Source organism: Anopheles ziemanni, chromosome 2 (genome assembly GCF_943734765.1).
Source record: "Anopheles ziemanni chromosome 2, idAnoZiCoDA_A2_x.2, whole genome shotgun sequence".
NCBI classification, from domain to species: Eukaryota; Metazoa; Arthropoda; class Insecta; order Diptera; family Culicidae; genus Anopheles; species Anopheles ziemanni.
The window spans coordinates 8,374,023-8,396,016 of record NC_080705.1 but is presented as its reverse complement, the minus strand read 5'-3'; the positions used below and the strand labels follow the sequence as shown (position 1 = coordinate 8,396,016).

The 21,994-nt window shown below is 47.1% G+C and overlaps 3 protein-coding genes across 6 annotated transcripts; 1 reads left to right on the top strand and 2 right to left on the bottom strand.

Moving 5' to 3' along the window:
- Positions 1 to 855: 855 nt before the first annotated feature.
- LOC131282325 (DNA topoisomerase 2) lies at positions 856 to 6,301 on the top strand. Of its 2 annotated transcripts, none has more exons than XM_058311753.1 (5): positions 856 to 890; positions 1,430 to 5,482; positions 5,560 to 5,685; positions 5,758 to 6,084; positions 6,159 to 6,301. In XM_058311753.1, the coding sequence occupies exons 1-5, from the start codon at positions 876 to 878 to the stop codon at positions 6,234 to 6,236; spliced, it is 4,599 nt and encodes a 1,532-aa protein (XP_058167736.1). In that variant the 5' UTR covers positions 856 to 875; the 3' UTR covers positions 6,237 to 6,301. The 2 variants fall into 2 exon arrangements, with proteins under 2 accessions (XP_058167736.1, XP_058167737.1); XM_058311754.1 differs by having other exon boundaries at positions 1,430 to 5,503; positions 5,761 to 6,084.
- Positions 6,302 to 8,544: 2,243 nt separating this feature from the next.
- Positions 8,545 to 9,865, bottom strand: LOC131282425 (large ribosomal subunit protein uL30). 3 transcript variants are annotated; one of them, XM_058311892.1, is made up of 4 exons: positions 9,696 to 9,865; positions 9,343 to 9,656; positions 9,057 to 9,249; positions 8,545 to 8,967 (listed from the first exon to the last, which is right to left on the bottom strand). In XM_058311892.1, the coding sequence occupies exons 1-4, from the start codon at positions 9,780 to 9,782 to the stop codon at positions 8,704 to 8,706; spliced, it is 858 nt and encodes a 285-aa protein (XP_058167875.1). In that variant the 5' UTR covers positions 9,783 to 9,865; the 3' UTR covers positions 8,545 to 8,703. The 3 variants fall into 3 exon arrangements, with proteins under 3 accessions (XP_058167875.1, XP_058167876.1, XP_058167874.1); XM_058311893.1 differs by having other exon boundaries at positions 9,343 to 9,632; positions 9,696 to 9,864; XM_058311891.1 differs by having other exon boundaries at positions 9,343 to 9,863.
- An 888-nt stretch (positions 9,866 to 10,753) lies between these two features.
- On the bottom strand, positions 10,754 to 15,518 carry LOC131294866 (glutathione hydrolase 1 proenzyme-like). The gene is made up of 5 exons (XM_058322920.1): positions 14,974 to 15,518; positions 14,350 to 14,775; positions 11,839 to 12,624; positions 11,347 to 11,775; positions 10,754 to 11,279 (listed from the first exon to the last, which is right to left on the bottom strand). The coding sequence occupies exons 1-5, from the start codon at positions 15,501 to 15,503 to the stop codon at positions 10,754 to 10,756; spliced, it is 2,697 nt and encodes an 898-aa protein (XP_058178903.1). The 5' UTR covers positions 15,504 to 15,518.
- Positions 15,519 to 21,994: the final 6,476 nt, after the last annotated feature.

Sequence of the window (21,994 nt, the reverse complement as noted above, 5' to 3'; positions counted from 1 at the left end):
AGCGATTGTGGAGATGTTCATTTTACCAAACGAAGCGTTCATTTGGAACAGTTTAGGATGAAGTTTGGATGAATTTGGACATTGTTCCATGCAGCAAATGATAAGTAAAACTAAATTTACTGTAAATTCAATACGGTACAGAAAACCGTAGTTCTGTTGATAGATGCGCGTGTTGCAGTGCTTTATTTTACTAGTGGATACTTCATCAAAAAATTAGCAATTCATTTACATTTACATTTTATTCGCGCCCCTGACAATTTGACCCATTTGACAGTCCCATTTGAATCAAAGAAAACAACGGCCGTCTGTCGAGTTGCGATTGATTAAATTTCGTTAAGTTAACCATTTTCACTGATCTTTCTCCATATTTTTGTTCAACTAAGTTGGTTGCCTCTAAAAAACCTTTTATTTGAGAGGTAAATTGTAAAAACCAGACGAAAGACAAATCCGTTACAAGCATTCAGTGCACGATCCATCCGTCGCACAGCTCTCTGTCTCGTTCACACAGCACACAGCAGTTGGATTTGCAGTTTGTTGTACCTACTTGCAGATTTCATTCGCGTGTGTAACATCGGACGAGGTAGCGCACCTCTCTGGACTGTCCGCTTGCTTGTGGCAATTATTGTTAAGTGTTTTGTGGGTTTTGGAGAAGCTACCCTTCTGATTCCGATTCTAGTTGATCCGTTTGTATGCGCTACTCGGGACGAGCAGAAAATCCCGGCAAAGACCATAATCAACCACAGCTTCTTCGGTGCTGTGAAATCCTTCAAAGCAGAGCCAGCAGCACCTTCCTGGAGGCGGCGTCTAGCGTTTAGTGTCTGCTAAGAAGCTAATAATTTTGGTGCATCCATCCCGCGACCATCTCGACAGTAATCATGACGGACATAAGGGTAAGTAAACCGTGCTGCAAAATGTTTCCGCGGAGTGCAGGCAATGATTGAAAACTTGATGCCGGCAAAACTATGAAACGAAAACACCAGTACTGAATGTAAGCACTTTCAAAGCGACACATAATTTTGGGCCAATTTTATTGAACGTCAAGGCTTGCTTAGATGATATAACTGAGATGAAATCATCGTTCTAGAATCTTTACCCCGAAATGCCTTCCGGCTCGGTGCTTTTGTTCGTTTGCGGCGGAATTTGCCTTTTTTAGCCGCCATTTTTATGTTTGACGCGTTCTCCGGCGGTAACGGTTAGTGTTGAGATAAGAGGTCCGGATCGGACTCTCGGACTCAATCCTTGGTCGAATCAATCCGGACTCGAAATCCCTTGGGATCTGCATCTGTTATCTGTCACTTCGAGGGATTCAGATCTGATCGGACAAGCCGGATCAGGATCGGCCGGATCTCACTTTCCGGAAAAAGTGACCATTTTCTAAAGTCGATAAAATCAGTTCAATAGTATAATTAATTTAACTCCCTTTTTCCAGGCGGCATTTGCTGCTCAACAGAATGGTGCGGCGGCGGCGGCTGCGGCAGCTGGTGCCGTGGCCAGTCCTAAAATTGGCGGCAAGTCGATTGAGAAGATCTATCAGAAGAAATCCCAGCTGGAACATATCCTGCTCCGCCCGGACACGTACATCGGCTCGGTTGAGATGGTCAAGGAGCAGATGTGGGTGTACGATAAGGAGGGCAACAAGATGATCCAGAAGGAGATTACGTACGTGCCCGGGTTGTATAAGATCTTCGACGAGATTCTGGTTAATGCGGCGGACAACAAGCAGCGCGACCCGAAGATGACCACCATCAAGGTGGAGATCAACCAGGAAACGAACACGATCTCGGTGTGGAACAACGGCCACGGTATCCCGGTGGTGATGCACAAGGAAGAGAAAATGTTCGTACCGACGATGATCTTTGGTCACCTGCTAACGTCGTCGAACTACAACGACGAGGAGGAAAAGGTGACGGGCGGTCGTAACGGGTACGGTGCGAAGCTGTGCAACATCTTCAGCACCAAGTTTACGGTTGAGACGGCCTCGAAGCAGTACAAGAAGTGCTTCAAGCAGACATGGGGCGACAACATGTCGAAGGCGTCCGAGCCAAAAATAAAGGAAGATTTCCACGGCGAGGACTACACGAAGATTACGTTCTCGCCAGATCTGTCCAAGTTTAAAATGGAAAAGCTGGACGATGATATCGTGGGACTGTTGTCGCGCCGTGCGTATGATGTTGCCGCCTCGACGCGTGGGGTGGCCGTGTTTCTGAACGGTCAGCGGATCCCAGTAAAGACGTTCAAGGACTATATCGACCTGTTTCTCAAGGACTCTACCGACGACATAGGAGGAGCCGTTAAAGTATGCTACGAGTCCGTTAACGAGCGCTGGGAGGTGGCGGTAGCGATTTCAGAGCGTGGGTTCCAGCAGGTTTCGTTCGTCAACTCGATCGCCACGTCGAAGGGTGGCCGGCACGTCGACTACGTGACCGATATGATCGTGAAGCAGCTGACCGAGGTGCTGAAAAAGAAGAACAAGGGCGGTGTGGTGATCAAACCGTTCCAGGTGAAGAACCACATGTGGGTGTTCGTCAACTGTCTGATCGTCAACCCGACGTTCGACTCGCAGACGAAGGAAAACATGACGCTGCAGTCGAAGAGCTTCGGCTCCAAGTGCACCCTGTCGGAGAAGTTTATCAACGCGGTCGCGAAGAGTGGCATCGTCGAGTCGGTGCTGCAGTGGGCAAAGTTCAAGGCTCAAACGGATCTGGCCAAAACGTCCGGTTCGAAGAAAACGAAGATCAAGGGCATCCCGAAGTTGGAGGATGCGAACGATGCCGGTTCGCGCAACTCGCTCAACTGCACGCTCATCCTCACCGAGGGAGACTCCGCCAAGACGTTGGCCGTGTCGGGGTTGGGGGTGGTCGGGCGTGACACGTACGGTGTGTTTCCGTTGCGCGGTAAGCTGTTGAACGTGCGCGAAGCGACCCACAAGCAGATTCTGGAGAACGCGGAAATTAACAATCTAATTAAGATCCTCGGTCTGCAGTACAAGAAAAAGTACCTCACGATGGATGACCAGAAGACGCTCCGGTACGGCAAAGTGATGATCATGACTGATCAGGATCAGGATGGTTCACACATCAAGGGGCTGTTGATCAACTTCATCCACACGAACTGGCCCGAGCTGCTGCGGCTGCAGTTCCTGGAGGAATTCATCACACCCATCGTAAAGGCGACGAAGAAGAACGGCACGGAACTGTCGTTCTTCTCGCTGCCCGAGTTTGAGGAATGGAAGGCCGAAACGCCCAATGCGCATACGTTCAACATCAAGTACTACAAGGGTTTGGGTACGTCCACCTCGAAGGAAGCGAAGGAATATTTCCAGAACATGGAACGTCATCGGATCGTGTTCCGCTACGAGGACACCGCTGACGACGAGGCGATCCTGATGGCGTTCTCGAAGAAGGCTATCGAACAGCGTAAGGACTGGCTGACGGCGCACATGGAAGAGGTTCGCCACCGGAAACAGGTTGGTCTGCAGGAGCGCTACCTGTACACGAAATCGACGAAGGACATCACCTACAAGGACTTTGTGAACCTCGAGTTGGTGCTGTTCTCCAACTCGGACAACGTCCGTTCGATCCCTTGCATGCTCGATGGGCTGAAGCCGGGCCAGCGGAAGGTGCTGTTCACCTGCTTCAAGCGTAACGACAAGCGCGAGGTGAAGGTGGCCCAGTTGGCCGGCTCGGTGGCGGAAATGTCCGCCTACCATCACGGCGAGCAGTCGCTCTGCTCAACGATCGTTAATTTGGCGCAGAACTATGTCGGCAGCAACAACATTAATCTGCTCTATCCGGGCGGTCAGTTCGGTACGCGGTTGACCGGTGGCAAGGACAGCGCTAGCCCGCGTTACATCTTCACCATGCTGTCGGCACTGACACGTTGTATTTTCCACCCGCTCGACGATCCGCTGCTCGAGTACCAGTACGATGATAATCAGCGCATCGAACCGACCTGGTACCTGCCGATCATTCCGATGCTGCTGGTGAACGGTGCCGAGGGTATCGGAACCGGGTGGGCTACACGTATCCCGAACCACAACCCGCGCGACGTAATCGCTAACATCCGCCGAATGCTGAACGGCGAGGAACCGAAGGTATTGAATCCGTGGTACAAGAACTTCCGCGGCCTGATTGAATCGGTCGGCCCACAACGGTACATGTTCGTAGGCAACGTGGGTCTGCTGGACAACCAGAAGATCGAGATCTCCGAGCTGCCGATCGGTACGTGGACGCAAACGTACAAGGAGAACGTGCTGGAGCCGCTGCTGCACGGCTCGGATAAGCAGAAGGCGGTCATTTCGGACTACAAGGAGTACAATACGGACACGACGGTGCGTTTCGTTATCTCCTTCTTGCCGGGCGAGTACGCGAAGCTGTACGCCGAGGACGGAGGCTTCCATCGGGTGTTCAAGCTGACCAGCGTCATCAGCACGTCCGTGATGAACGCGTTCGACGACAAGAGCTACCTGCGGAAGTACAATCACGCGAACGACATCTTCATGGAATTCTACACGATCCGGTTGGAGTATTACGGCAAGCGGCGCACGTACCTTCTCGGTATGCTGCAGGCCGAGGCGGACAGCATGTCGGACAAGGCGCGCTTCATCATGGAGAAGTGTAACGGTACGCTGGTGGTGGAGAACAAGAAGCGCAAGGCGCTGATCGAGGAGCTGATCAAGCGCGGCTACCGAGCGGATCCGATCAAGGAGTGGAAACGCCGCGTCAATGCCGACCAAGAGGAAGAAGGGGAAGCTGAGGGCGGTGAAGAGGTTGAAGGTGAGGAAGAGGAAGATGTGAAACCGGGCAAGTCGACAGGCAAGGCGGGTAGCAGCAAAGCACCGGTTGACCCGGAGAAGGCCTTCCAGCGGCTGACGGACGTGAAGAAGTTCGACTACCTGCTCGGTATGTCCATGTGGATGCTGACGGACGAGCGAAAGAATGAGATACTGAAGCAGCGCGATCTGAAACTGGCCGAGCTGAAGGCGCTTCAGGCGAAAACCAGCGAGGGCCTATGGATGGACGATCTGGACGCGCTGTCGAAGAAGCTGGACGAGGTTGAGGAGAAGGAACGGCTCGATGCGATCAGCACGGAGAAGAAGCTGAAGGCGGGTGCATCCAAGGGTATGTCCGCTGGTGGGCGAAAGGTGGTCAAGAAAACGGCCATCGACGACACGAAGCCGAGTGCGGACGCCGAAGCGGTCCGCTTCAAGATGACCGAGGAGATGCTGAAGAAGTACGAAAAGGCGGCTGCGGCGGCGGCGGCCAGCAAGGTGAAGAAAGAAAAGAAAGAACCGGGTGAGAACGGGGAAGAGGACGAGTTCGATGCACTGGTCGCAGCTGGCGGTGATCCCGGCGCCGAAAAACCAAAGCCGAAGCCCCGCGTCAAGAAAGAACCGAAAGACCCGAAGGAACCGAAAGCGCCGAGAGCGCCGAGGGTGAAAAAGGAAAAGGGTTCGCCCGGTGAGAAGCCTAAACGTAGCCGGGTAAGTTCTTTTGGCAGTTGCGCGCGATGTTCGTCATCAACTAAGCAAGCGTGGTATTTTGTTTTGTTTATTTGCAGAAAAAGAAGGCTACTACGTCGGATGAGGATGACGCTTTCAACTCCGACATGAGCGGAGATGATCTGGGTCCAGCTGTAAACGTACCGACCAGGGAGAAGGCGGGACGTCGCGCCGCTGCAACTAAGGTAACGGTACAGATATCTACCGTTAACTTATAAATAGGTTCTTAGATTTCATAAAATGTGTTTTTCGCGCAGAAGGTAAACTATTCCCTGCTGGACGCCGGTGAAGACGAAGAAGACGACAACTTCAACCGCTCCGATGATGAACTTTTTGATAATAATCCCGAGCAACTTACGAGCGGTACTGCCGCCGCCGACGACGACAGTGACGTCGAGGTGCAGGAGAGCCGCCCTGCCCCGGTAGTCGACGTTGGGGATGATTCCGATTCGAGCCCGGTGAAGAAGCGTCCAGGACCGCTGAAAAAGCGTGCACTTGGCCCCAAAGCGGCCGATGCCAAGCCTGCACCTGCAAAGCGTGGGCGCAAGGCAGCTGATAGTGGCAGCGACGAAAAGCCGAAGAAGGTAAATTTCATCCGGTAGTGCACATAATTTCGGTTGTGTTGAACTAAACGAAAAAAAATGTTTTCTGATTTTAGAAACCCAAATCTAAGGCGGTTGAAAGCGAAAGCGAAGAAGATCCACCAAGCGATGATGATTTCGACTCCGATTTCTAAGGTGGTGTGAGCGAATTCAGCCGGAACTAAGCGACTTGTTGGCGTCGGCCTGCTGGGATGGTTTCTGTTGAACGAGTTGGAGCAATACCAACTGTAATGCAAATTAATTTTACCAGATACGATACACACATATTTTTCTTATTTTACTTTCTTCCAACACCTGATTTACCTGCAAAAGATTAGAGTAAAAGGTGGGCCGGTATATACCATTGTATTGGCCTAAATTAGTTCTCTCATTTAATTTAATAATCAATGGTAAAATAATTTATGATTACCGCTATGATAAATTAATAGTATTTAGTTAATAACATTTTACAATTCGTTTTCCTCCTGGTTATTCATCGGTTTCTTTGTCCAGTACTTGAGTTTAGTGTTGTATGCACATTTCATTCCAACAGAAATGAAATTTCATTGTCATTTGATTTTTCCTGAAGTCGTGTATCATATCCTCCCTCAATGTTTACACGCACAAAATTTTTCACCTGCAGCCGAAAGGGAACATAAACTGTGGTTATGAAAAGTATGAACTCTACCGAACTAAATGATGATATTTAGCCAGGTTTTATGACCGGTAGCGTAACGAGAGAGAACGAGAAACGAAGGGCTAGTTTTTACTTCATGACTTATGTTAAAAGAGGATTTACAATTAGAAAACTACAATAAACATTACCTGAGGAACGTGTGTGCATGTAAAATGAAGGAGTAAGGAACCTGAACTAACAAAATTGGCGGAAGAGAGCTCTCTACTTGCTTTGGGCTCTTGTTCGGAACTTGGTATTGCAACATTTTATCTAACTCTTAAACTACGCGTGCACGTGCTCATGGTCGACGGGACAAATCAACCAAACACAATAGTATTCACACTAAACGAGTTTAGAATCCTCGCCGTAAATATATGTGTAATCCACTGGAAATCGGGAGCTGCAAAAAGGAGCATGCAAGTTGGTGAACAAATTCTACTGTGAGTTGTATTCGGTGTATTTAATGAATTGAAACGATGTCTGCAGGATGTGTAGCATTTGAAGGATAGCTTTTTGGAGCCATTTTTCACTCGCTGCATTTCTAGCCGGTGTCGGTTTTAAAATATTTCCGCATACTTGCGGAAGCCCGATGTTTGTCACCGATTTTTACATTTTAATATGGCTATCAAAATCAAATAAAGTAAACCATGTAGATATTTTGTACATCCAGCGTTGTTCATCTATGTTTGATGACATCAGTGTAAAAAGCGACCATAGTTTTCGAAAGAAAATAATCAACCTGAATCGTAACGTTCTAACTAACCTAAGGGACCACAATTTAACCCCAACTTACCAAACAAAAGAATATATTTTCCACGACTAAAGTGTCTCGTTTTGAAATTAATTAATTTGTCGTTACGGCACCGATTTAAGAAGTTTATTTACAGAATGACGATTGAAAAGGAGGACATTTTATTTGAAATCAGCTTACTATTGGAAATGCTATGCCGAGATATTCAAAATCGTGTACTTGATGGATTAGATGACAAGGTACTGGGCCATCTTATGTTCGTTAAATGGCTGTGATTCGTTCAAATAAACTTTCAATACGATAAACATCAACTATATGACATGTTTCTTGAATGATAACTGGCAATGCTGAACAAGCACAATTGTGGTATAGTGTGCATGAAATTCCATCAGAGTAAAGTTGAAAAATGAAGTCAGCGTGCGTTATAGTATGTTTCGGATTTTAAAAGCATGTTGTATAAGGAGCATCCGTGGGGGTTCCGCGACAGCCGAGCGGTAATGCCGGTTAGAAAATCGGCCCATGAGCGCCGGGGCTCACCACCTCGACGGCGGGGGTTCGTATCCCAACCGAGACAGGTCCCTCCCCTGTACGAGAGAAGTGACTATCCTATAAAGGAAAGTCTTTTAAGCCTTTTATGGAGCAGGCATGACCAAGAAGGTCGTTACGCCAAGAAGGAGAAGATGAGCATCATTCTATCGGTATAAGATCGTCGTTGACCACGAAATAGCATACTTTGCTCAACAACTTCTTAACAAATTGTTCAAAGCTTTCATGCACTGCGCACTTTTCAGCTTGTTTTGATGATTCAGATTAACATAGTAAAACATAACAAAAATCAAAAAGGGATCCTTTTAGAAGAGCATCCATACTATCACAACACCATTGACAACGGAACGGTCGACGGATGCACAGGCAGTCAAATAGTAACCACGTACCGAAGGGCCGCCGAACGAAAACTTTCACTAGTCCCAGCAACCCAAACAACATCCATACAATCACTGCCTGCTAAGGAGAACACTGAGATATCGACACGCTGTAGATTTTTCACCTGGAGTACCGGCGGCTTTTCTCTCCACTTTTATTCTCCTCACGCTTATCGACACAAAAACTTTCCACAAATTTGCTTCCGTAGCCAGTCAAAAAGCGATGTAACGTCCGGAAGGAAGATTTGCGCTCCCTTTGTCCTCAACGCCGCTTAAACCATACGCTGGACGAGCTCGTTGATCTTGTCCTCGCGGTTGCCAAAGTCACCACCCTCCACGAAGTGGTTGTTCTTCTTGCGCCAGCCACCGGTCGGCGTGTTCAGCTTGAACGGCCACAGGAAGTTGTTTACCTTGCGGAAGCACGCACCACCGGTGTAGATTTGGTACACCATGTCCTCCACGCACTGCAGCTTGAGTCCGCGCAGCTTACGCTCAATCACGAAGTTGTCGGTGATCGGAATACGGCTGTGTCGGTGCTGTAAACGGAGACCGAACGAAGAGTAACGTTAACGAAAACTTGCTCCATCTTCAGGTGACCCGATTGCGACCCCGCCAACGAACATACCTTGACAAATCCACGCTTGTAGATCAAATGACGGACAGTCTTCAGCGTCGGGTAGCCGTACGCAATGTAGGGCTCTGCAATACGCAGCATGTTCTTGGTGGCCTTGTTCAGCTTGATGAACGTGCCATTGTTGATCTGACGCAGACGGAACAGCTGTAGGACCTTACGCACCTTCGGGGCAACCTTGTTGATACTGCAAATATACAAAACGATGATTTAGATACATTTCTCACTCCTCCCATGCACATCCACCATACACTGGTCCAACGCAAACGGAAAAACCTACCCACGGATACGAATGACGAAGGCTACCTTCGGCTCGGCCGGAATGTAGATGTTGCCGACCCTCTTCGCAACGCGTCGCTCATTGACAACTGCACGTTCCATACACATGTACTTCCTCGTGTAATTGGCCGCACGCATCAGATTCTGCTTGCGGCGCAGCAGCTTGACCGCACGCAGCTTCCTGCGTTGCAGCAGCACTTTCGGGCGACGCAGAGCGCGGCTCTTCGCCAGCTTCAGCTTGGACTCCGGCACCGCTGGCAGTTTCTTGCCGGTGGCATCAGCCACCTTCGGCTTCTTGCCATCAGCCACTTTCGGCTTCTTGCCAGCGGCATCGGTCGCTTTCGGCTTCTTCACCTTAAGCACCTTTTTGCCCTCACTCTTTGCGGCCGGCTTTTGTACGGCCTCTTTCGGTTTGGGAGCAGTTTTCGCCTTATCAGCCATCTATTAGAAACATAAAACACACGGTTAGCGGTCGATTTTCACTCGGTCCAGCCAAATATTGCGGAGAAAAACAACGCACCTCTCCGATCTTCAGCACGTTTCACGTCGAAAAGACCGAAAAAGAAGGAAGTTGTCATCAGTTGGTAGTACTGTAATTTGACAGTTCATCAGCAGTTTGACAGTGCGTATGACCAAGGTGCGTAGAGAAACAGAAGCTACTCGCACAACATTTTGAGCACATTTCATCGATTGTCGTTACTCATCTATCTAAATAATTCCATGTAAAATCGTGAATAGTTTATACAATTCGTACCATTTTGTTTGAAATAATGTTGTTTCATGACAGTTTTTGATAATCGCTGGGATACATGATGTGTAGAATGCTATGGGCAGAAACATGATCGTTGAAACTATTTGTGAACGGTTCCGTACTTCCGGTTACGCTAGCCACGTGATAAAGAATATTGCTGATATTGATATGAATGTCTAGTTTTTTGTTTCCATGATTTTTTTTTCAGAAGTTCTCGCTCATTTATTTTGTATCACTTAAAATAGCATAGACGAGCCTTTTGCTTGATTTTGGCAGTGAAAACAGTGATATCATAAATTGATAAGTTTGAATATTTATCGTAGTTGTAACATTTTTGAAAATTTGAGAAGAACTCAAAGCCACGTCTGCTATTTCGTATGTGGGAGCGATTCTGTATTGTTACTGCCCTGATCCTACTTAATACCTTTTTGGTTCTCATTATTATCATTTTTCAAAAAAAATAATTTTATTTTCGGATGTGATGATAAAAAACTTGTAACAACCGATTTTACACACAGGAAGAGAGCAGCTGTTTAAGTAGCACTAATATTTCATTAACTTGTCCGAATAGCATACACATGGAAGGGTACACTTAATAATGAAGAAGAGATTCAACTATGTTATATCAAAAAGGGGCATTCTGCTCCCCAATTTACAGTACCTAGATCCTAACCTTCATAATCTCTGCACTTCCCCCTCGACGCGGATCAAACGCTGCATTTACAACTTTTGTATCACCATCCTGCACGATTGCGGTGGCCGCCGCAAATCCAGCATCAGGTCTTTTTTCCTTCACTTGGTGTCCTTTTTTCGTGAGGCCATCCAGTATGGACTGATCGAACCCCTCCTCGTAATCGAGCCACATCGGGGCGAGCTGGTGGTGCAGACGCTTCTCGTTCATGATCGCATTCAGATCGTCGCCGAACACAAAGTGGCGGAATATCATGACGGCTGTGGCGCTGGTAATGCGAGAACCACCGGCTCCACCGAGTACCATCCGTACCGTACTTTTGCTATCAGTGACGATCGTTGGCGTCATCGAGGAAAGCGGTATTTTCTGTGGGGTAATAAAGTTTGCCGGTGAAGCTGGCAACCCGTAGGTGTTCACCGTGCCAGGGGTAGAGAAATCATCCATTTCATCGTTCAGTATGATCCCCGTCGACCGGGACCGGATTTTGGCGCCAAGTCTGCAAAAAGAAAACAGTTTCAGTAAGTCGTTTTTAAAGCCTACACATTGAACTATTTGATACGCACAAATAATTGATGGTACTAGTCGCTGACACGGCGTCCCCATTGGGTGCTAGGACACATACGTGTGCCGTTCCTTTATCCTCAACATCGGCGAATTTGGCTCCATAGTACACAAAATCATTATGCGTCTGCTCATCGTCGATCAGTTGTTCGCGTACGTACGTCGCAAACTGTGGATCCGTTAGGTTTTGAATGACTCCAAGTGCTTCTGGCGTGTACACGGGATCTCCGATGTGTGTGCGCAATCCGTACGCAAACTTCATGCTCTCCACTATCCGGTGCCAAGTGCGTGGATCCTTAGGAGCCATATCTTCGTAGCCATCAAGAACGCGAAGCATGAAATTTTGTATGGTTCCACTTCCCGGGACGGTAATGGAGTGTACTTTGACACCGGATTTTAGTTCCACCGTATCGGGAGCCTCCCAGCGTGGTCTGGGGAAGAGAGAAATAATTTCAAATCTCTATTTCATTGAATCTAGATGGTTTTAATCTTACCTATAGTTTAAGAAATCCTCTTCCTCTATAATACTTCCGAATGACTTCAGATCGTTCATCAACATCCGCAGCAGTGTTCCGTTTCTGCTGTACAGAGTATCAACGCCCTCCTTCGCCACGATTCGTAAACTTTCCGCCAGCCGCATCCGTTTGATTGTATCACCTTCCTTCCACGTGCGGTTCGTCGCCGGATTGATAAACACTTCCCGCATCGAAGGTTCCGCGTACAGCTGCTCCTCGACACGCTGTAGAATTCGGCTCAGATATGGCGTCACCAGGTGCCCACGTTCACAAAGCTCAATCGTCGGTTGCACCAGCGTGGCCCACTGCAGTTTTCCGTACCGTTGGTGCAGCTCCCAGTAGCCTTTAAGCTCACCGGGCACGGCTACCGTTAGACCCCTCGTATCATCGCCCCTCGCCTTAGCCGCACTCAGCATACTGCGCTCGGATGCCGCTGGTGCCGTCTCGCGTGCGTTTAACGTTTCCACCGTCTGGTTCTGATGATCGTAGATGGTCAGCAAAAAGCCCCCTCCCAAGCCCATGCTCTGCGGACAGGTGACACCTTCGCAGAAGAGAGTCGCGATGGCGGCATCAGCAGCGGAACCGTTGAGTCTCAGGATTCGTGCCCCAATTTCGGCACATTCCGCTCCATTCGCTACGACCGCTCCGCTGCGCTGGGTCGGCGGAGCCGATCCCTCCGAAGGTATGTTACCGGCCCAGGCGAGTGTGACCACGGTCATGAGGATCACCACCACGATCACGGTGATCACCAGCGAAAAGATTGTCCTTCGCTTCATCGCTCGATTCCGTTGTACTCTTTGGAGGGTTCTAAATGTATTTCACGTGGAAGGGTTAAAATAACATAAAACGATGTATTATAGAATACTTTGATGCGTGTTGCCTACCGACGACAGTACGCATCTGACTAACTTCAATTGATTAGAAACCGTATCACCGCACTACCTCAAACTAACCATTCTACAATGATCGCAATAAAGTGTTTCACACACCTACAAACGATGCGGCGTCTCGCTGACAAACCGACCATTTCAGATTAGCGGTTTTAATAACATTTAATATTAACCAACAGGCACGTTACGTTCTAATTGTGTTATTTTCAAAAGATTCAATCGTTCCCCGAGAGGCCCGATGTTGCAAGGCTTACGATGATAAGGCCATCGTAAGAGAACGAATCTGTGAATTGCCCAATGACCCCGGTGGTGTCGATGCTCCTGGCTGTTTTATTTTTTGCCATGCTTTAAATTCATGCCATGTCTTTCTCTTTTTGTGCGGTACACGATTAGTGAAGGTTAGTCATATGTGGCGCGTTGTGCGGAAACGTGCGTGTTAGTGAAGCTTTTTAATGATTGTTTGTAACGGCTCTAAATATATAGTACACAGTAGCAACAGTTTTACTTGTTTTTGGTTTATTATTTTACATTTTTCATATTTTCATTTTTATCGATCTTTCTGATCCACGGAACAACTTCGGACTCATAATGAAGGCATTCAAAAGGAAACGATATGCTGAATGCAGAACAGTTTATTGTACAAAAAAGGTAACTAAAACGTTTGTAGAAACTGTCTGATATAAAATTACAATATATGTATACATCAACGATAAGCAAGCAATTTCGCTTTAGGAACACGGATTCACTCTTTCCCGCGGGGCAAGAACGTATTCGCTAAATGCTTTACTATTCCCTAAAATGCCACACCTAACGCGTGGATTGTACTGAATGAACGATAATAGCTGACGAGGCCGTTCCTGAGGTTATGGCCAAACGCACCCAAGTCTACCATCATTTGAGTAGATCCCTTCGTTCCCTATTTTCGGCGGGGAAACCCCCAGGGACAACGACTCTTGGAATGGTGGAGGTCGGCAAGAGAATTGGTGGATAAGAGAACCCGCAAGCTTAATCCGTCAGTATGGCCGTACTGCCAACGCGTCGCGGGTCGTACGTGGCCTCGATGCGATTGTCCGCGTAACGCACGATCGCCGTGAGAGCCGCGAAGCCTCCGTCCGAGGCGGCTTGGTTACACACGTGACCACGTTCGCGCAACCCAGCGATTACATCCGGATCGAAATCCTTCTCGTACTCTACCACCATAGGCGCGAGCTGATGGTGCAAACGGGGCGTCTTGATGATCGTCTCGAGCGATTCGCCGAACATGAGATGGCGTACGATCAGCTGCATGGTGGCGGTAGTGATTCGTGAACCTCCCGCACTGCCCACCACAATCCGCACGTCGCCGGTGTCGTCTGTGACGATCGTCGGTGTCATCGAGGACATTGGCCGCTTGCCGGGCACGATGTAGTTCGCCGGAGACGCCGGTAAACCGTAACCGTTGATCAGACCGGGCGTCGCGAAGTCGTCCATCTCGTCGTTAAGCACAATGCCGGTCGAAGTGGAACGTATCATGGCACCTAAGCTGTTGGCGAAACAGGTGTGTGGTTGAGTGGTGGAAGGACTCGTGGGGACACGGGGACACACGGAAGTACACACTTACATACTATTGACCGTGCTCGTCACCGCAATGGCGTCCCCGTTCGGTGCAAGGATCGACACGTGCGCCGTGCCCTGATCCGGAACGTTGGAAAACTCGGCACCATAGTGTTCGAAGTCGGAGCGCGTGCTATTATCGGACATCGTTTCATAAATGTATCGGGCGTACGTTTTGCTGGATAACTTGTTCAGTTCGTCCTCGATTCCGCGCACGAACGGTGGATCCCCGAGTCGGGTGCGTCGACCGTAGCCGTGCTTGAAGCTTTCCACCAGCCGGTGCCAGGAGAGTGGATCGCCCTGCCGCATGTCGCCGAAGTTGTCCAGTATGTTCAGCATGTAGTTCAGGATGGGTCCACTACCGGGCAGCGGTATCGAGAATACTTGACTAGATTTTCTAATACTGGTGTGTACCGCATCGAGCCACCTTGGTCTGTGGAGGAATCGGTCGATCAGCAGCAGTTGCAGCAGCACAAAAGGTACAAGTTAGAAGGGAAGCGGACTAAACATTCACACTTAAGGCCTCCGTCTCGTACTAACCCGCCGGACATAAGTGGTTCGTTTAAAATCGGGAACCATTTATGTCCGTCCGGCCAGTGGACGTGACGAGACGACGTAACAAGACACATACTCATAGTTTAAGAAATCGTCCTCGGTGATGATGCTGCCGAACTGTTTGAGATCGCGCATCAGCTTCGGCAGGAGCGTTCCGTTGCGGCTGTACAGGGCATGGACTCCTTCCTCGGCGATCACCTCGAGTGTGTCGGCGAGTGAAGGGCGCTTCAGGCGATCCCCTTCCTTCCACGGTTGCTGCGTTTCCGGGTTGATAAACACTTCCGCAAGCGACGGTTCGTTGCGGATACGGTCCGCTCGTCCGGCCAGAATGCGCTCCAGATATCCGGTCACCAGGTGACCCTCGCGGCACAGCTTCACCGTCGGCTCGACCAGCGTCTTCCAGTCCAGTCGTCCGTACCGCTGGTGTAGCTCCCAGTAGCCCTTCACCTCACCGGGAACAGCCACCGCAAGCCCACCGCTCACCGTGCGATTGACGAACATGCCCTGTGTGGCCGCTGCTGGGGCCACTTCGCGAGCATCCAGTGCCTCGGCCGTGCCCTTCTCTCGGATATAGATGGTGGCTAGGAAGCCTCCTCCCAGGCCCATACTCTGCGGACAGGTAACACCTTCGCAGAAGAGCGTCGCGATGGCGGCATCAGCGGCCGAGCCGTTCTGGCGCAGAATGCTAGCTCCGATAGCGGCACACTCGAGGCCGTTGGAAGTGACGGCACCTCCGGTGAGCCGGGCGTGCGATGGCTTCGGGTCGTCATCTCTTGACCGCAAACCAAGTACCAGGCCGAGCGTGAGGGCAACGATGACTATCGCCGCGAGAACCGACAGCAGCAAAAGCTTTTTCTTATTGATATTCAATCTGCAAGTTAACACCAGAACCACAAGAAGCAGACCTTTAAAATTGTTCCATCTCTGTTGCTCCTTTATCCTTCATCGTCCAATTTCTTGAACTTCTTCTAAATATAAACCGTGCCATGACACGTGGAGGGGGGATAAAGACTCTCAAGAAAAGGTTTCTCTTCCTTTTTTATTAGCATCCCCATCTTACAAAGAACATTCCTACAAAATTATCGCCATAGGTCAATGTCAAAAAGAAGATAAAAATTGTTCGATCCCGGTTTAAGTTCATTAACAGGTATGAGGGATTTGTGCTCCTCGCAGTGTGATAATGAAGAATAAGAGCTTGACACATATGAGCTTGCAAACAGAAAACAAAGGAAGTTTAAAATTGACGACTCAGTGATTGGTCTCATGCTTGAGAATTTTTCTATTACCCTTTGGTCACGTAAAGGGTTAGCAACATAAAAAGTTGTTAGAAGTAATTTTTCTTCTATATCTCATACTTGCACATGAGGTATCATACATGCCCATTATTATAAAAAATGACCTCGAACAGTGACTCGAATGGAAACGATTTCTTTAGCTTAAAAGGCTATTAAAAAATGTGTATTGTGGTAACGCCCAGGAACGAAACCAATTGAAAAAGTTTTCCCCCGTTACGATGTGAAACATTAAATTTACCGGCAAGAAAACAAGTATTGACCCAATTTACTACGGGTTAATTCCAATTGGTAACAACTTTCAACCGACCACACGTGCTCAAATCAGTTCTTGCACGTGATTGACTCTTCGATTCATGATCAGATTTCGTTGATCTGACAAAACCTGAAAACCCAACGCTGGAAGTAGTCCGGTACTCGAGGAGTACGAAATCTTTCCGCCACTTCAATTGAAACAGACAATTGAGCAAACCTCAAGGCGCTCCACGCGACCTCGTGCAGCTGAAGTGAAGGCTCCAAGCTATGGGCAAAACAATAAAGCCATAAGACCATGGGGTGTGGCTAACTGATAAACCCTACTACGTAAAAGGGGAATTGCCGGGATTCCGATTACGGTTAAGGTGTGCGGTGTATGCTAGGATAGGAACGTCCAATGATTATAGCCCTCTACGATGTGAAGCTATTCGTCCAGCAAATAGGCCGTAATCTGAGATATCTACGAACTACGAGTGGGGAAGTGAATTGTTTGCCATCACTATGATAAACAAGTAAGTTTAGGGCCACATAAAAATACCCAACAGCCTTACAAGAAACCAGCCACCTCAGAGTTCCTCCGGATGATGGCACTTCAAGTAAACGGTTTTGATTTAATTGCTTATCCAGCACATCACTGCTGCACTGGACATTTGTTGTCGACTCTGGTGAAGACCTGGTTCCACGTAGAAAAACAAGCCAAAGTCAGGTAAGCGTTGGTGCAACAAACTCCCCCCCACCACCTAACATGAAATTGCAAATGCAAAATTGCACCTCGTGATGCCAACTGCTGGCTTTTCGTTCGTTTATTGTCTCCGTACGTGACACAATTGTATAATAACACAAAACTGAACAGTACTGTTGCTAATTGGCGGCCAGATCTGCTTCATAACTGCTTCAGCAAAGCCACAAAGTTAATTAGTGGCTTTAGCCTCCGGCGGCAATTGTAGCTGACGATTTACATCCAAAATAAATTTGTCCATTCGTTGTATGCAAAATTGTGCCTACCTATTTCAGAGCTACTTTTAAACAGTAACGATTCTCCCAAAGCATTGATAAACCTGACATCCCCATGCCGGCCAACAGTTGGTAGGAAAGAAATTCCCAGTACCACCTTGCACATCATGTTGAGATAGGTTGAAATCAAAACAGCTGTACATATTTCCAGTGAACATTTTGTCTATCGCCTTAACACGGTTCCCTGTCAGACAAGGTGGCGCCCGTCCTTAAGCGAACAGAAATTTTGAAGCTTTCATATGCTTATCGTTGACAGTGATCTGTTTCCCTATCAGCAATGGCCCTTTTTCGGGGAACATTTTTCAAACAGATAACGTCCAAAAAGCCAAACTATCAACTTGTTTATATGCGCCATGCTTGACACGTTCTTACAACGATCGTTTGTTAGTCGGAAATGATCGTCTCGATGGAAAGTCGTTTTCCTTTCCTCCTTGTTTGCTTGTTGCCAGGTTTGGTTATAGACTTCAATTACTAGCATGTCTATCATATAAATATAAACAAAGCAATAATAAATCAATAAACACGCAGATTTGTTTCCAGAATATGGCTGGAGCCTAACCTAAATATGGGCCAATTGCATAAGACGTGTCGTCAATTTATCTAAAAATGGTTCTAGGTCCCTGCAGTTGCCAATTTTTGCTTCCGCCACCGCTGAAACGAGCTGATTGATTCTGTCGATTGCGAAATGTTTTGATTTGCCAAATAGATTGAAATGGCCTCCGAAAAAAGGGCTGTCCATCACTGTCATATTTATTGTTACTCGTCGTTTGGGGCCAGTTCTAGTTCTAGAACGTACTGCTGCTGATCGTGCCAACGGGTTTTGCCAAACTAGGACATCGATGATGACTTGTCCGTCTGTCGATGGACTCTTAATATCCGAAACAGTGCTAAATAGGCCACATGTATTCTAGTCCAATTATGTACTTGCCATCGTCGGAACGTGCTATCAATCAACGATGATGGAGCTAAAGAAAACCAAAACCCCTTGGAAAACGGGTCGATTGCATAAACCAGGATCGCGTGATTACGACCTGCTCTTAGAGTCAACTCGCACCGTCGAGGCCGATGATCGTTCGCCGACATTGGTCAGATCGCTGGTCAAGCCTGTCTCCTCCTCGTCGGGGATTGTCGCGATCGAGTTCATATGTTTGAGAATCGACTATGTATGGGGTTATTGGCTGTTATCCAACCACTCATCATCATCAGCGTCGCCGTCAGCATCATGGCCGTGCGCGGACTCCACCTGACGGGTTCAGCCTGCCAAGGGCGAATTCAGCTTGACAGTGTGCAAAAAAGTGGAAACATACTCACATACTGTACTCGCGAAACACCAAACGAACGTTAAGTGTGATGTTGCCTATGGCTTTTCTTTTTTTTTTAAATTATTCAATTCCTATTCTAGTGATTCAATTGTGACACACAAGAGCTCTCCTCGTCGTTTCCAACGACGCCGTGGCCATTGTGACCATGATTAGCCCGATAATGTATTCAACAAGCCCCGGCTCGGGGAAAGGTGTTGGTAGCGTCGCCGGTAACTGAAGGTCCGGTAACGGAAAAGATGGACATAACAAATCTCCCTCCATCCATCACGAAAGTTTCATCTGATTCGTTTTTGTGTAGTGAAAAACCGATTAGCACATGAAAATTTGACACTTTTTTATTTATCACCTCCACAAAATCGAGCCAATGCAACAACTTATGTAGGAATGGATCATCGAAAAAAAAAAAATACTAGACACAATTCGCAAATCACCTCCCATAGAAATAGTGACCCTAGATTAAGTACCTCATAATTGGGGAATGGGTAGATAACACGAAACAATTAACTTTGAGCTCTTATCGTTCGAAGCAACGTCTGGAAATGGTTTAGGTAAGCCATACCATCGCGAATACTGGTAATGGCTATCTGTTTAAATGCTTATCGGAATTTGGATCATAAACCCATTCCTTTCGATGACGTCAAAAATGCAGAATCAATGAAAAAGGTTTTTAAGCTAAAAACCAGCAAAAAATGGGTGATAACACGCTGGGGTAGGTCTCGAGTCGGAAAATGAATAGCACGAAGCGTCAATTGAATTCGTTTGTACTGTTGGAAATAATGATAAATATTTATGAACTAAGAATTTAAAGGCCGGAACTATTTTGTAATGTACAATTCTGATTAAACAATTCGATCCAATAAAGGCGTTGAGACACGAAACAGGGTAGTAGAGCAGATCAGTTTCGAAGATAGCACACTGTGTACTGACATGCTTCTCAATTGTTGTTAATGATAGCCCACATCGTTGGATTGCGCACTATCGAATACATGGATCAACCGTCTAAGTAGTTAGTTTGGTTTTCTTTTCTTTTTTTTAAGTGTATGAAGTGTACAAGTAAAGATTCCTATCCACATAAAGGTTTGAGAATAGAATGGTGAAGTGCTGACCAAGCAAAATTCCTGCCTCCAGTGGGACGGAAGACGGCGATGGTTCGCGCATTCACATAGGAATTGTTAATCACACTCCGAAAATTATTATTATTATTTTAAATGCGAAACGTTTTCATACGGCTCTCGGGTGAGGTGGTTGTATGTAAAGCTTTGTTCAGGTGTCCGCTTCAAGGCCAATTCTCATTTTACAAAAGTGGTTCGTTTACGGTTCAGCTGGTTGATTTGACTTACATCATTTTGCACGCCGAGCAAGCTGTGCCGAAAGAAAAAATTCGAAAATACCGACAATTACTTCTGCCGTTCGACTACCGGCGCTAATGACTTGCTGATGGCGACAAATTCACAAAAGAGCACAAACTAGAATCACAATCGGTACTATCACTCACAACACTGGGCTTTTTTCTCCGTTTTGTAAAATCGATCACACAAACACAGTCGAAGGGCGCGGGGGGATTTTTCAAGGTAGAATAAGTATGGAAAAGTTCAGCAAATAGTGCGCGTGGCCGGTGGAGCGCAAACCCTGGAGACAACGTCTCACGCAGAAGGACACGTTGCTACAAAATCGATCACACCGTAGTAATACCACATCTCTATCGAGCCACTGCTGCACCGCGACTGAGCGAGCTGATATGAAAAGCCCGGCGATATGAACCCCCCATTATATATGGCGCTGGGCTCCAAGAGGTGGCCCCCACCGTAAGGGACCGGGGAAAGGCAAGTGATTTGCAAGGGGCGGTAGGGGTGACATGGTCCGTGGGTTTCTCTCAAAACGTGGATTGTGCGCGCGCGAGAACGTGTAGACCCGCGAGCACTTGAGCCAGGCAGTAACAGCTGTTGGGGCAGCATAGTTAGCGTATACAGGGAACCGCGATACTAAACAACGCGGTTTAACTAAGTGGAGACATGAGAGTGCGATCTCGCGATACGATCAATCAGTCAATATTAACAATCTCCGGAATATCGAAGTAAAGGCAGATGTAAGATAAATCAATCATACATTACTCGGGTTAGTAAGCAAATTGTTAAGTTTTTTAGATTAATTAAATAAATACATCTAACTTAGCTTGTAATGTTGTTCCATCAGTTTTCATTCAACTCAAAAGGAAATATGGCTTACAATTCAACTAAATTAGGATACAAAATCGGGGGGAACCTACTATGACAACCCTCCACAACATATTTGTACAACAGCACTAGACGAACACATAGCTCTGTTTTTGCTGTACAGTTAAGATTTATGTTCAAAGAAGATTGATGATCTTTGACTTTCTATTGTAGCCAAACCGGTTCAAATCCATCCACCTTCAGCAACTCCAGTATTCATATTCGAACTTTGAAAATGGGTCCTTCCAATCTATATAAATTACCAAAACGTATCTGACGTTAAACAAGATCCACGAAAAAATCAGGAAGTTAAAAAATGGATCACGCGATGACTCATTCCATAACTGAATCGTCTCTGTATTCTCGCTTTCGCTTTCGTAGAATCGCTTTAAAATATGCAAACCTATGGCATATTCTGTAGGTTGGTTTTATTACAAGTTATCGAAGCATCAAACCAGCAGAATGATTAAAAAACATAGTACATGTTCATCAATAGAAAAAAGTTTAAAAGGAGGAAACATGAACAACATTATCATTTTTTCGATTACGCACATAAGCAGCGTTGACCTTGAATAGATTTGTCGAACAATGGACAACATAACTTAGTATCACATCTTGGAAGTACACACTATGTTAGTTATTTAAAACTAGTTCTGCTATTTGTACTTACCTTCGTCGAAGGATACACAAGAATATTGGAAGAAAACTGAATTCACAGGTTTATTTGCTTTTTCCCCGATCACGCACCCGATCGATCGAAGATCACCGGCAACATTACATTACCTGGTATGACAGGTAAATCACCTGCGATCAACGAAACCGTTTCATACCTTTCGCTCTTAACGATTGGATGCTCCATAACCGGTTCCCATAACAACCGATATTTCTGAAACCGGTTCAAACTTCGATGAACTATTTGAAAATCAAATACAGCATTGTTGAAAACACCTTGGGTTGATGAAAGAAAAATTAGTTTGCTTCTAACAAAATAGTTTGAGGCG